The 15902-nt window shown below is 41.0% G+C and overlaps 1 protein-coding gene across 1 annotated transcript in view; it reads right to left on the bottom strand.

Moving 5' to 3' along the window:
- ATG14 (autophagy related 14) overlaps nucleotides 1-15344 on the bottom strand; it is a 74009-nt gene extending 58665 nt beyond the window's left edge. Inside the window, exon 1 of the mRNA XM_089653951.1 lies at nucleotides 15067-15344. Coding sequence (XP_089510077.1) covers nucleotides 15067-15344 — 278 coding nt within the window. The remainder of the gene's footprint in view (nucleotides 1-15066) is intronic.
- Between the last annotated feature and the right edge of the window lie 558 nt (nucleotides 15345-15902).

Here is a 15902-nt window from a genome sequence, read left to right as displayed (position 1 = left end):
TAAAAAATCAAGACTGTCATACGAACTGTTAAGTAGGAGGAAAGAAAGAGGGGGTTTAGGGCTCCCAGACTTTAAAAGATATTACAAAGCGGTAATATTGGCAAGAACCATAGACTGGATATTTAATTATAAAAAAAAGCTGGGTGAGAATAGAGAATGAACTCAGCGGAATAGACTTGGGAAGAATGATATGGGTGCCAACACAGTATAGGGCAGTGATGGCGAACCTTTTTGAGCCCGAGTGCCCAAAACTGCAACACAAACCAACTTTTTTATTTCAAAGTGCCAACACTGCAATTAACCACTTGCCTACCTGGACGCACTGACAGACGGCACTGATGGGTGGCACTGCTGGGCATCATTGATGGGTCGCACTGATGGGCGACACTGCTGGGCAGCACTGACAGGTGGCACTGCTGGGCAGCACTGACAGGCGACACTGCTGGGCAGCACTGACAGGCGACACTGCTGGGCCCTGATGGCTGACACTGCTGGGCCCTGATGGATGACACTGCTGGACACTGCTGGGCATCATTGATGGATGACACTGATGGGCAGCACTGATGGGCGACTCTGCTGGGCACTGACAGGTGGCACTGCTGGGCAGCAATGACAGGCGACACTGCTGGGCACTGACAGGCGACACTGCTGGGCACTGACAGGCGACACTGCAAGCAGTTAATCTCACCTCTGGCAGCGTCGGTGTGGCTTCCAACCCAGCAGCTCATTCCCATCCACTCTGAACACGTTGCCTCTGGCCCCGGAGCAGTGTGGGAGCCTCTTCCTCTCTTCCGCGCCAATCCCCGGGTACATCACCCCTGGTGCCAGAGCCGCATTGGAGCCGTTTCCTCTCGTCCACGCCCACCCTGGCCCCAGAGACATGTGGGAAATGTAGTTTGATGGGGATCCAGTGTGGACGAGATCTGGATGGTCGGTCCATGCGCGCTCATCATGCTCTTCTTCCTGGCGTGCCCACTGAGATGGCTCTGCGTGCCAGCTCTGGCACGCGTGCCATAGGTTCGCCATCACTGGTATAGGGGTTTAAATGATAATGTAAATACATACACTTTGAATGTTTTAAAGATTTGGGATAATTTACACAGAAGTATGAAATGGACTTTTAATTCCACGTTGATTCCACTAAAAACACAGAGTTTTTTCCCCCAGGCAGAGAAGAAATAGGAGGGAAGTGGTTTAAAAAAGATAAGGTGCAATTAGGAGATATTTTGGTGGGAGATGAAATAAAAGCATTTGGTGAATTGAAAAAAAAAAAAAAGGAGAGATTTTCACTAAATTAGACGAATGGCGGTATTTCCAATTGAGGTGTTTTGTTGGAAGTTTGCCAAGACCTTTAAAAGGACAAGAGACAATTGGAACTTGTTCGAAAAGATATTGGGAACACAAGGTGATGGGAAACACGGGATTGCTAGAGTTTATAAAATACTCACTGAACTAGACACAAACACAAAGCCAACATATATAACAAAATGGGAAATGGATATGGGAGTTGTGATAGATGAGGAAAAGCAGAGGAGAATGTATAGATTAACTCACGAAAATGTCTCTATGAGAGAAGTAGAGATGAACTATAAGTGTTTGACAAGATGGCACATTTCACCAACAGTAGAAAATTAGATGTGTGGAGAGAGTACACCGTTGTGTTGGAGGGGATGTGGAGAAATAGGCACAATATACCATATATGGTGGGGATGCCCAAAAATCCAGATATTCTGGAAAACAATAATCCACTTAAGAAAATTGACAGAAATAGACATAAATCTAGATCCAGAAGTATGTATTTTGCATATCACGGATATAACGGGAAATGAATATAAAAAAAAAAAATCAGGGATATGGTACTATATAAATGCTGCAAAAGCCCTGATACCCAAGTTCTGGCGGCGAATAGAGGCACCAAAGGAAGAGGACTGGATTGAAAGAGTCGAACAGATTAAAAAGATGGAAAGGTTGTGCCATACCCAAGAAGATAAGATGGAGGTTTACTATGGGAAATGGGAGAACTGGGAAAAAGCTAGATTATATATGAAGTATAGGAAAGAATAAAGAAAACAGAAAAATTTCACTTGCTGATATAAGAAGACGCAGAGAAAAGGTAGAATAGGCAGAGGGGATATGGGGTGGGGGGTGGAGGTGGGAAGGTAGCATAGAGTATATAAAGTAGAAATGTTGGTTAATATAATATTATAGAATATATTTTTTATATATATATATTTATATTGTGATGATGAAATGTAATTAAAATGGAAAATAAATATTTAAAATTATAAAAAAAAAAAAAAGGAACAAGGTGCTATGTCACAAATACCTACAAAAAAAAGATGACGGAAATGTTCACAAAACTGGAGATATTTATGAAAAATGAGATGGGGACATTACGCAATGATTTGGGTCAGATATTAAAGCGAACGAGCGGAAAAAGTAGGAGGGAAGAATGAAGACACACTCAATTAAATCAATAAATTAGAAACACAGCTTGAGGAGATGGGCAGAGAAAGCTCTCAAATTGGAAAAACAAGAGAACCGCAATAGAAAAAAAATAATCTAAGGATCCGGGGTCTACCAGAACAACATGGAGAGGATCTACGGGAGAAAATAAAGAGCGTGTAATCCAATAATGGGAAGATCAGCGACAGAAAATCTGAAAATTGAGAGACTACATAGGATCAGATGACCACAAGGTGTGTTGGTGGAAAGCCCCAGAGATGTGATAGTTCGATTCCATCACTATGAAGACAGAGAAAGAATATGGAAAAGTTTGCGTGATACTACCAAAATAGATTATATAAGACAAAGTTGCATACTTTCACTGGCATTGCTCCAAAGACACGGTCTAGATTGCTGAAACCACTGCTGGAACATGAGAGAAAAAAGTTCAATACGATTGGGGCTTTCCAGCATATTTGATCGGATGGAAAGACGGAAAAAAATAAAATAAATCAATCAATCGGCAAGACTGATATTCCCAGAATATCTTAAGGATTTTTGCGAGAAATTAGATTTACAGAAAATAGACCTTGCAGGGTGATCAGAGGGACCTAAAGAGAGTGGAGGACAAGGGTCAGGAAAATGGCAACAGGCATCTAAGAAGAAAGTGTAGGGAGGCGAATCCCTAGGGGTATCTCTCACTCTCTCCCCACCACCCCCGCCGGTCCTCTCGCGGCTGCACCATGGTTCCTTCGCCCCTGCTCCCTTCCTCCCCAGTTTGAGATAACGGGTGGGAGGGAGTAAGGGGTAGAGAGAACTTTTGATTTGGCGAGTTGCCTGTAGGCCAAACATGCTGTAAGGCTGGCCACACATTATACAATTATCTTCCAATTTTCTGCCCAATTTCCTTTAGATTTACCTTCAACTGTGTAGTGCAAGGGCCTGCCTAATTGAATACAACTGAAAGTGTTGTTTAGGTTTGTCCTCCTATTATATGGTTTTTGGTAAATCTAAACCAAAATATCCAGATAATTGTATAATGTATGGCCAGCCTTAAACGCCAATCAAATGATACGAGTTAGGGATTGGAGTGGGCTTGTGTGGTTTGAGTCTCTCCCCAAATTAGGAATCGCTAGTCAGAATAACCCACTACAGATTCCAGGGCTACATGTAGGCCATGAGGGCTTGAAAATGGGGTGGGGTGGGGAGGGAATGTCCGTATCTTAAGTTATCTATATCTGTGCACCTCTGATGGGAAATTTGGTAGGGTAGTGGAATAGCACCAGAAATTAGCGTCATTACGTTTACGACTTACAATGTGAAAGGATTACACTCTCCGACAAAAAGACATAAGATAATGAGGGAAATTCATCAACACTCCATAGATGTAGAGTTTCTACAAGAGACAACTCATGACACAAATGTTAAGCTGTATACGAAGTACTACCTAACGTGGTACTATGCTGGCTCTCCAGTTAAAAGGGCTAAAGGAGTAGCAATGGGGTTTTAAAAAAATTTTAGTTTTACCCTGGAGGAGAGATTGGAGGACCCAGAGGGCCAGTTTCTATTCCTGAGAGGAAAATTACAAGGACTTGAATACCCATTAGCTAATATTTACTGTCCTAATAAAAACTCAGTAACATTCTTGGAGGGTATGTTAAGAAGACTTTCTGAATTTAAGAAGGGTAGTCTGGTTGTGGTAGGAGATTTTAAATTTGTGTCTGGATCCTCAGTTGGATACGTCATCAGGTACGCAGAGAGAAGATGGTAGGAATTTAAAACTATTGAAGACGATATTATATCAATGTCAATTGGATGACACTTTGAGTAAAACATCCAAGAGAAAGACTACACCTTCTTTCCAGTACATGGATCGTATTCAAGACTGGATTATATAATGATTGAGCATAGACAACTGGAGTCGTTGGTTAGTTCTAACATAGAGGTTACATCCATCTTGGATTATGCTCCTGTCACAATGAGACTACGGAAAAGGAGGGGACAAGGATAAAATAGCTATGTGGAGATAAAAAGAGATGCTTATACAAGATCCTGAAAAAGAAAAAAAGGCACTGGCATGAAATTGAGAAATTTGGTGAGCTCAAAGAGTCAGAGGAGGTTTTGGTGGCCACAATCTGGGAGGCACATAAAGCATATATCAGGGGAATATTGATTTTGGTAGGGGCAGAAAAAAAAAAAGAAAGAACAGCGAAAAAAAAAAATAAAATATAAAGATGGTGATGCAGGAGCTCTAAGTTAGAACAGTTACATAAAAAGAAGTCAGGTGTAGACTTATATCAGAAGATAATCTTTATAAAAGTGGAACTAAAAGATTTTATGGAACAGGAGTCGAGAAGGATACTTAATGGGCTCTCAAAAGAAAGATATCAGTGGGGGAATAGACCCGGAAAATACTTAAGGAGGCTAAAAGGAAAAGACATCTAAAAACTTCATAGAAGAAATTAAAGATGGTAAAGGAGAAATGGTGTACTGATATTGCTAGTAGGTTCCAAAAATATTATAGTAGGCTGTATGATGTGAGCCCCAGAAATCAAAAAGAAATAGAAGACAAAAAGAGAAATAGGCAGAAATGCCAAGAATAGCAGCAGAATAATTAGAAGCCCTAGAGAGAACTATTACCCGGAGGAAATTACCTTAGCCCTAAAGAATATGGCCGCAGGAAAGAGCCCTGATCCAGACAAATATACTGTGGGCTATTTTAAAAATTTAGAGATCTCTTGGTACCTAAAATGTGTGGTTATATGAATGCAATAGGAGAGGAGTTGGAAATGAGGGAAAAATCACTGCAAGCATATAACTATCATACTTAAAGAAGGGAAGGATAGCTCACAGTGTGCTAGTTATAGGCCCATATCTTTACTAATTATTGATACAAAGTTGTATGCTAAGGTATTAGCGAGTGAAGGAACGGATGTAGGAGTTGATACACCTGGATCAGATAGTATTCATCCCTGGGAGAGAAGGAAGAGACAATGGCCTGAGATCATTGCTTCGCTTAAAAAAAAAAAAAAAAAAAAAAAAAAAAAGAGTAAAGTGAGAGAAACAGCCTACAATTTTCCTGTCAATTAATGCCAAAAATGCGTTTGATAGGGTCGACTGGGGATTCATGTTTGACACGTTAGAGAATCTGGGCCTAAAATGTTAAAGTGGATAAAAGGGCTCTATAATGATCCGTCAGCGGCAGTTAAGGACAACGGATCCCTCTCTGTTTTTCTTATGAAATTTTGCAAATAGTATTTCATCATAAATCTTTGGCAAAGTTTATTCGGTTATATTTTTAGTAAAAAAAAACAAAAACAAAAAAAAACCCAATTAGTTTATAACCAAAAATTATCATTTTTAAACTTTTTTTATATGTATTTTTGTTACATACTGTCACCCTAGCAGTACAGTGTCACCACGGTGACACTGTACTACTGGGGGGGGGGGGGGGGTGATGAAGATTTTTTTTTTTTTTTTTTTTTTTTTTTTTTTACACGGATTGCTTTTACACCCATAAAGGATGTAAATGCAATCATTTCTCCTTCTCTCCAGCTGCATTCTTGCAGCCATTGAGAACTACTAGATGAGCTGTGATTGGTCACAGCTTGTCACATGGTACAAGGCTGTTGTGAATAGACTTGTACCATGTGACCTCTGTGATCATTCAGATTTCACACGTAGTAAGCAATGATGTCATCAAGTGACATTTTACTACTCTGCATGTGATCACTGATTGGCCAATCAGTGATCACATGATCGGGACCTCTCAAAGAGGTCCCTGTAGGAATCATGCACACAGAGATGGACGCAGTCATCCATTTTACTCCAAACCCCTCCATCTTGTATCTCTCTCTCCCAAATCAGATTCCTCCGATATCCCCCCTCCCTCTCTGTTGAGTGACATGTGGTCTGGATGATGACAGAGATCACAGGCAGCAAACTCATTGGGAGGGCGTCATGGCTATAAACCCCACTAGCTGGTGCCCCTATGTCTGCGATACCCTTGCTGGAGAAGGGATGGTAAAACCATAAACCAAGCCCTCACTGAGCTTCAAAGACATTCCAGGTAGTCATAAAAACAGACTTACATTTAAAAACTCACTTTTCCATATAATGTTATATCTTCAAATAGCACATAATTACATAAACATGGAGCACATATTCAAACGGCTCACTTTAACACAAGTCGCCTGATATATTACATCCCCTAGCTGGCATATACAGGAGAGCAGAAAATTATATCTCCTTAACCATCCAAGCAAGTATGTCATATTTCTAACCGTTCAGCAGATGCATCTGCATATTACTCTACTAGTGGCCAGGCTGCTAAATGCACCGAGAAAAAGTTATGAACCATGACATCAACTAGGAGAGTTTTTGGTTCTAGCTTGGGTCTCCGCCCCAACACCCTTCCCCAAATGAGGCGATTGGTTCTCTGCTTTAAGGAGACACCCTGCTGAGTTCCGAGAAAAAGCTGAGTTAAGGAAGTTGAAGATTCTCCCTTTTAACATCGGAACTTTGGGAGATATATACAAATGCAGCGCTTGAATAAATAGATAATAAAAGAATGATCAAATTATAAATTAAAATACAAATAAAAGTGAATGTGACAGAGGGCGAAAACTGATGCGCTAATTGTGTGACCGTGATGATGTCTTAATTAAGACAAAGATAAATAATATTGTCGTATCAATACATCACACAGATAAAAATGACATGAGTCCATCAAGTGCGTCAGAGATTCAAATAGGAACTTGGCGATCAATCCTATTCAGCTTCCATGAGATAATCAGGTGCTCGTGACTTCCGTGAAAGATAATAAAAGGGTGTGCTTGCACTCACCGGACGTATATAATATATACGCATGAAGTATAAAAAAGGTACTGGTGACCATCTGGGACCCGATGAATATGTGATCTTCAAACAACACTCATACCGTCCAGGGGTATTCTCCAGACCTCTTATTGGACCCTCTCAGATAATGGGAACCGCCCACAGGTGAAGCTAACACTCAGCATCAGGTATGTAAACCATGCAAAAGAAATCCTCCTTATGAGGCTCAGACAGAGCCACCAGAACAAAAGGCTCATATAGTGTAGTAATTTGATATATTTATTCCATAAAGGCAAAGATATTCCAAAAAAAAAAAAAAATTAAAAAAAAAAAAAAAATTATATATATATATATATATATATATATATATATATATATATATATATATATTTATTACACATACATACATACATACATATATACATATATATATATATATATATATATATATATATATATATATATATATATATATATATATATATATATATATATATATATACACACACACACACACACACACACACATATACATACACACACAATGGCTGGAAGTATTACAATCATATACTCATAGCCTCAGTAGATGTAAATGCATGCAGGGACAAAAATTGCCATTTGAATATCCAAATTCTAAAAATAGAGATGGCCGCCAGCTCAGTATGCCTGGCTGTGGCAGCATGGGGTCACGTCGGTGTGGCAGGCTGATGCCCTGACACGTTTTGTTCTATGGCACGTTGTCAAAGGGCAGCCTGCCGCCATCGCAGTCCGTCTTATATACTCACCGGAAATGCACGGGAAAGACGCCATGTTTAAGCGTCCCGCGTATGCGTGAAGCGGACGCCATCTTACCAGAGTCCAGAGGGTCATCAACACCACAGAGGACGTAATGTACTGCCAATCGAAGGCTGACATTTGAAGATATACGTGCATGGATGGTTTGATCTTAAGGGGAACAATCTATCCACATAAATGTATATAGGATATGTATGTAAAGGGAGGCAGCTCCAATCAGAAGGTATATCACAAATAAATAAACGGACAGCCGCCATTTTATTGTAGCCTACAGCGATGGTATAGTAACTACCATTTTTTGGGGGTCAAGTTATATGACTATAAGAAGTCAATGTATATAAATCTGTATGGTTATCCAGAATATAAATGGGTGAATCAATATATCTACAGCCATTACTAAGAATATTCAAATATGCAAATATTTTGAAACTTAAAAATTACAGTATAAGAATTCTTTATATAATCTTTATTAGATAAATATGATAAAAACTAAAATTCAAAAAAGCCATAAAGGCCATAAAAAAATGCAATTGATATAAAAATGGTATTCTGTCAAAATAGAAACCACATGATAAAAACAAAAATTAAGAAATAAAATTAAAAATTATGGGGATGTCCCTGAAGTGATGATTGACCCTCTGTCCACGCCACTTATTAAACATCAGAATGGGCTAGATCAAAATAAAAAAATTCTCAAAAGACCAATATAAAAACAGAGATATCAGATAAACATGTAAAAGAGAAATATCAGCTATTGTCTATAAAGCAATTTATATCGAGCTCAACGTTATGTCCCAATGGGAATAAGGATTTGAGCTCATATATCCATCGCATCTCAAGCATCGAAACAGCTCTTCTTTTGTTGTTACCCCTCCAGTTATGTTTAATGAGATCAATTCCTGCAAACTTAAGACCTCTAGGGTCCCGGTGATGGCGATACCTGAAATGCTTTGACAGTGTATGGTCCTTGAATTCTCTCTTTATGTTGTACACATGATCGCGTAATCTATCTCGCAGTCGTCTTGTTGTTCTACCAACATATTGTTTTTTACAAGGACACTCTAACAAGTACACCACGTGTGCACTATTGCATGTAATTAATTTATCAATCTCATACTCTTTGGAGGTCACATTAGATTTAAAATTACAGTTTTTCTTTTTCTGTGAATTACTACAAGTGCATATCATGCACTTGTTGCAAGGGTAAAAACCTTTTAGTACTCCTGAAAAGGAAATTACCGCTGGTGGTTTGATAATGTTGGGAGCTATATGGTGTCTCAGAGTCGGTGCTTTTAGATACGCTATTTCCGGATGATCAGGGAGGGTATTGCCCAAAATAGGGTCGTTCTTAAGGATGCTCCAATTTTTCTTCATGATTCTAGAGACATCCTTATATTGTGTAGAGAAATTAGTGACAAAGGGACAGAATCGTGTCGATTTGTTACTGACCTTAGAAACAAGAAGGTCATCTGTATTCATATTTGCCACTTCAATATTTTTATTCAGAACCTCACTGTTATTTCCCTTTTCAATAAATCTGTTCTTAAGAAGTTCTGTTTGGGTAAGTCATCCAGATTATTACAATTTCTCCTAATACGTAAAAACTGTCCCTTAGGTATGTTGTTAAGCCAGGCAGGGTGCATATACATACACAGACACTACATCTCTCTGTAAATATTTTTATTGCACCCTTTTGACCTTTTAGTAATAAATCTTACTTTCTGGAAGCGTTGAACTGTTTCTAAAGCTCTTTAATGCAAACTAAGAATCCCTACCTCTGAAGAGCGCTACTGTGTGTGTTTTAAACCTCTATATATCCCTGCCTGTGGTGACAGTGGTATACGGACGATTATTCAAACATCAGTGTTATTGCTGATATTCTCTGTACAAAAAAAAAAAAAAAAAAAAAAAGTGGCAGTGTGAAGAGTTAATTGCGTAATTAACCTGACCCAGCAACAATCGCTCTCAGGCTGCAGGTACACAGGTTGTGGTCCATTAGCTGGAAAATCTGTGTGCAGGGTGCAGCTGGGCGTGGCATTGTTACACGCGTGACAATGTGGTTTTAGATTGGCTAGTCCTTCGGTCGCAAGTTTGGTGAGAAGGGCTGGGGTCTGACGCCTCGATCGTCACAGTCCTCTCCGACAATCGGTGTTCCACTGTGTCCGGAGGACACAGCGAGCACTGGATAGCAGTGCTGCGCGCTCCCAGGGAGCGTGCACAAGCAGAGTGCGGGGAGGCTGTTTATAAATGGCCACCTGACCCTGCACTGCCACCGTCCGGCCGTTTATATACAACGGCCGGACGGGAGGTGGTTAATATATGAAATAAAGGACGAGCTGGGGAAACTTGCAAAGGGAGGAGCCTCCTGGATAGGTCCTATAAACCTGGTAAAGATGGTGATAGTACCAAAAATCCTGTATACGTTTCATATGCTCCCAGTGCATCTACCAGGGTCTTTCTTTGGGGTCATAAAGAAGATGATGCTCAGGTTCATATTGACATGTAAGAAACCGAGAATTACTTGTGAGGTATTGTGTAGGACAAAAAGGGAATGGAGGTTTGGGTTTGCCTAATATTAGGAAATATTATTTAGCAGTAATAATATCACAAATAGTGGACTGGACATATAATGCACAAGGGAAAGGTTGGGTAAATATGGAAGGGTTTTTAAGTAAGGTACAGTTAGGGAAGATTGTTTGGATACCAAATAAATTCTGTATACTGGATGTGAACATTAGTCCATGAACAAAGAAAGTGTTTGGGATATAAGCAAAAAAGTTTTTTAGTACTGAAAATTTTCAAGAAAAAAAAAAAAAAAACATGAAGGTAAAAAACCTTGAGCCTTTAGAACCACATTAATAATCATATCGATCCATCTTTCATACAATCAGATTTTCTGTCCAGACCAATTAGAATAATATTGATTAAATCAATTGATAGCACAGTATATGTCTTTGCAACCAAGGTCTTGTGCAGAGAAACAGACTTAGAAAACAGCACCGCACTACCCTCCATTTGGGGGATCTTCTCTACCAAGAACTGGGCACACAAAAAAACGGTTTTCTGTGTGCTCTTGTAGAAAAATGCAGATCTCCGCACACAGGGCAATTAAGTGGTTAAAGGGGCCGTGTCCTGTAGTGACATAAGGGCATGGGGATGGAACCACAGAGCACATAGGAGGATCTACATTTTAACACCTCTGGAAGTGTCAGATGATAAATAACCTCCATCCATCTTCAAAGACCCTTGGTGCAGGCAGAATGACAGGTACGTAGTAAGCCCTTTGCAGTGTTTCTTCTCCCTGTACCCATTGTCACATTTTAAAATCAGTGCAGCTGTGCAGGGCTCTAATTGTAGTTGCAGCATTCATTCAGAGATCACGGAAAGAACTACAAGTCCTGCTTGCCACTGTGGCAAAAAAGGTATTTCTCCTTACAGTTGGTAAGAGAAATACATGCAGGGGTTGTCCCTTAGATTTATGGGATACACAGGGATAGTCCTTGCCCATAGGCAGTCTGGAAACACCCCCGGACTGATTGGTGGGCTTGACTCCATACATTAGTCTGGGAGCAGCCAACAGTCTTCTGGGCTCTGAGGAAGAGGATAAGTCCTCGAAACGCGTCAGACGGTTTCATCGTTCTGTCACGTCATGATGTTTCACAGATTGAACTGTGCTGCTTTCATGAGATGAGCATATAGTCTATTTTGTGAGTATAGTACTTACTATTTTATACAATAAAACCATATTTTAAGGATAATGCACTAGGCCAGTGCGCCCTCTGTTTGTTATTGCAGTACCTCCAGCCTTCCCGAGTCTTGTGAGGGCAGCAAGGCGAGTGCATCTCATGAAGACCAAGATATGACTGCAGCCTACAAAAAGTTTGCAGGCTCACTCCCTAAGCGCAGGAGTATTAAAGTTTTCTGGTTCTTTACTGAAGATCCTCTTTGGTGCAGGGAATGTGTTAAGGTTAAAAAAATTTTTGACTTTATAACCACTTTAACCGTGGATGATGGTCCTAGAACTATAGCTCTCACTCCAGTATTCCGGGTGATACCTCTTATGCATGGTGCAATCATTGCTTTTGCACGTAGGTACACCCATCACATGCGTTTATGATCTTATGTGTGTTTACATGGGGGCAGGAGACTTATGTTACTTATTTTTGTCATCATCTATTTCTTACTCTTAAAGCCTAAATGGAGCCAAAATAAAAACACAAAAATCAGTACAAGGGACATAACTCACAGTCAGTACAATGCATCTCTTGTGCTTCTTCTGTTAAAGTGGCTGTAAACCTCAGTTATGAAATCGGAACAAAGCACAGCTATCTGTAATGTTTACTTGTCTCTGTCCAAAAGTTCGAATTGTAATTTCTCTGTGGAGCAAAACATAGCTTCTATGTGAAGGGGTGCGTGCACAACCTACATATTCCTCCACCTCTGCGTGCAAACATGGGGTGACGAGGCGTTTTAAAAGATGGATTTTTACACTGTCAGGGGTGTGAAAATTTTTTCAAACAAAAAACTACTTGTCCAAGGACTAAAGTGGGGTCCCAATCTACTTGTCTCTCATGACAATCCATTTGTCCTGATAAAATGTTTTAACCAAAACCATATTTAAATAAGATCATTATTTTTATACTAGTACTGAATGAGAGTTTTATCACTAGGGGTTTTCAATGAATGTTATGTCCCTTTAAATCTTGAAATGGCTTTGCCGGGATGGAAAATACAAAGGGTTGATTTATTTTTTTTAATTAGACAGAGGTGCTTTTAGGAATGCCTAGGGCTTTTAAAAAGCACCATGTTCACATCAGAGTCCTCCCTTGCATCACAGTCCCCAGCATTATCCCTATACATCAGAGTCCTCCCTTACATCAGACCCTGGCAGAATACATCCTTACATTAGAGTTCAGTTGCTACCTGGACATGAAATGGTTAAGTGAAGCTCCTTGAAAAAACAGAGGGGGAGGGAGATAGGGAAAGCTCAGTGGTAGTGGAAAGATCAACACCCCAACACTGCTCTTTGCAGGCTCAGACAGTGGCACCAATCAGACAGATCTTCAAATTTCCCGCCCACACATTTCCTTCAAGAATTCACTGGCTGGGGCTCAAGTGGGCAGGGCAGACAGGAGAGGGGTGGGAAGAGGAGGAACAAATCCATACTTCTCTTTTCTCCTTTACCATTTGTGCAGGGAGGGGGGGAAGGGCAGGGAGAGTGTGCTGGCTGGATGAGTGTTACAGACACAGTGTGCACAGCTTCAGTCAGTCTGTTCGTTCACAGACAGCTTTTTCAAGTAAACACTGCTGCTTGCCCACAGCAGGACTAAATGTAGGAAAAAAACAAACAAAAAAAAAAACAAACAACCTGCCTGGCACTGCACATCCCAGACATCAGGTGATTTGATTTGCACATCCCTGCACTATCCCTGTAATTTTTTTTTTCCACTTGTATTGCAATCACAAGAAATGACAGGTCCTCTTTATGGAAAGATCTTGGATCTCTAGATGTCTCCTCAGAAAAAAAACAAAACAAAAACACAACATACATTGCTCTCATGCTACCCCCCTCCCCTCAAAATGGCCTTGTTTACATTCTCCCTAACTGGACATGATGAAATCCTCGTCACTTCTGGTCTCCTAGATCAGTGTTTCTCAACCTTTTTTCAGTCAAGGTACTCTTTAAAATGATGGGCAGTCTTGAGGCACCCCATTCTAGAATATATAAAACTTAGAATATTTTTTCATAGCGCAGCAACATCCAGCATTAGAGGTGATTTATTCTTCCAAAGCAAATACAAATACACTTTTGCACACTGGTACTATTATTAATAATATTATTATACAGGCTTTATATAGCGCCAACGGTTTGCTCAGCGCTTTACAATAAACGAGAAACAATACAGCAACAATACAAGAGGGATTTGAGGGCCCTGCTCCTTGGAGCTTACAATCTAGTATTCCATTGTTTCTTTTCTCCCTCAGTTTTTCTCCATCTATGAGATAATGTGACCCCAGCACTGATGGAGAGGGGCAGGGGAGGGTCAAACTAGGAAACTGTACAGACAGCTGACATCCTCCTTATCAACTGATGTCACTGGTTGTCAGGATGCTAGCAGCTAGGTCATAATGGCGCACAATGAAAGCCTGTGGCTTTGTGTAACTAAAAGGCAGGCTTGTTCCACCTGCTGGATTTTATACAAGTTTGGGCAGTTTTTAGATATTTTGCCAAGGCACCCCTGAAGAACCCTCAAGGCACCCCATGTTCCCTGGGCACCCTGGTTGAGAAAGTCTGTCCTAGACAATAAAGATGATTGGGGATGTTCCAGTCTTCGATAACCTCTATGGCAATGGACTGCACCCGCCTGATCGGATCCCGGGCTCCCTATAAAATGAGTAAGCCGCACCAGAGATCGGTGGGAGACCACCCCTCCTACTGCTTCTAAAAGCGATCCAGCGGCTAATCAGCAATGTTTTGCGGAAACGCACAGCAGTCCATTTAACATGATTTCCTATGGGACAGGTTCACATCTCCGCGATTTCACCCCGGGGGAGGGGGTGTAAAGGGTCAGAGCCTCTTTTTTTTTTTTTTTTTAAACGCAAACAGTTGTGTTTTTTCGTTCTATAGACCTCAATGGAAATGCTGCAGAAAAATACAAAGTGCGTTTTTTGTTGTGTTTTAAAACCGCCTAGCAACCAGAAAAAAAAACCGCAAAACACATCAAAAACACGTAAAAAATTAATGTGCAAAAAAATGCAAAACTCGCTGCAGAAACGGATCAAATGCAAATTGCATAGGTGTGAACCTAGCCTAAAGGAGATCGTACAATGTGATTGTATATTGTATGACCACTACAGGAGGGGACGGATTTCAGCCTCCAGGGGACACAATGAGGACCTTCAGGCTGATCTCCAATCCTCACATACACCGCCATTGCCTACAACAGCGCTATCCCCTTGTGAGGGGCGGAGCTCCCACCTCCCGCTCACCTCTCGGTGTCTCGGCCGTCGAAGAACACGAAGTCTCCGCTCTGGACACACTTGGCGCAGGTCAGTCTCCGGCGGGTGGTATTACACAGCGGGCAGCGCTCCACCGCCACGTACAGCCCCTCCGCATCCTCCACCGAATTCACCATCTCCGAGTCCCTCCGGGGGCTCCCTCCGCCCGCCACCTCCTGCCAGCTCCGGACTGCCTTCCCACCGGGGGACGCCATGACAGTGCCGTCTCCCCGCCTGTCACGTGGGACTTTGTTTTCAACCGAGAGCATACTGGGAGATAGGGGCGGGGGCACCTCCGCCAGCAGGGTGGGAGGGCGCTCGGACCAGTCACGTGATCTGGGTCCTTTCATTGGAGGCTATGGGACCAAAACAAGACCTGTGATTGGAGGATGGGGCGGGATTGAAATAAATGTGAACGGACTAGAGGAGTGCACACTCCCCGGACAGCTTTTTAACAAATATATCTATATATGTATATCCTATTATTAGTCATCGTTCTTATTTTTTTACTGAATTGTATTATTTTTACAAAAAATAAATGTTTGCTTTAGGAAGGGGGAGGGGCGTACTGAACTGCATATTGGGATGATTGGCTGCAATGCTTATCACTCTCACTAGGTGTCAGTATATTTTCCACACATATGTGGTCATCATCTTGTTCCACATAACATGGTTTTCTTTTCTGCAGTGCTTGATACTATGGTGCAAGGAGTAGAGGCGAGTGTTTAACTCTTCACTCACTGCTAGAAGTGCAGCTGGAAAATGGATCATAGTCAATGATACAGAAAGAATGAAACATTACTCAGTATATATTAATAGGAAGAGAT

This window comes from Staurois parvus, unplaced genomic scaffold (assembly GCF_062004578.1).
Source record: "Staurois parvus isolate SC_StPar_1 unplaced genomic scaffold, SC_StPar_1.0 ptg000729l, whole genome shotgun sequence".
Taxonomy (NCBI): Eukaryota; Metazoa; Chordata; class Amphibia; order Anura; family Ranidae; genus Staurois; species Staurois parvus.
Note: the sequence above shows the minus strand (reverse complement) of the source record. Positions and strands in the feature narration are given on the sequence as shown.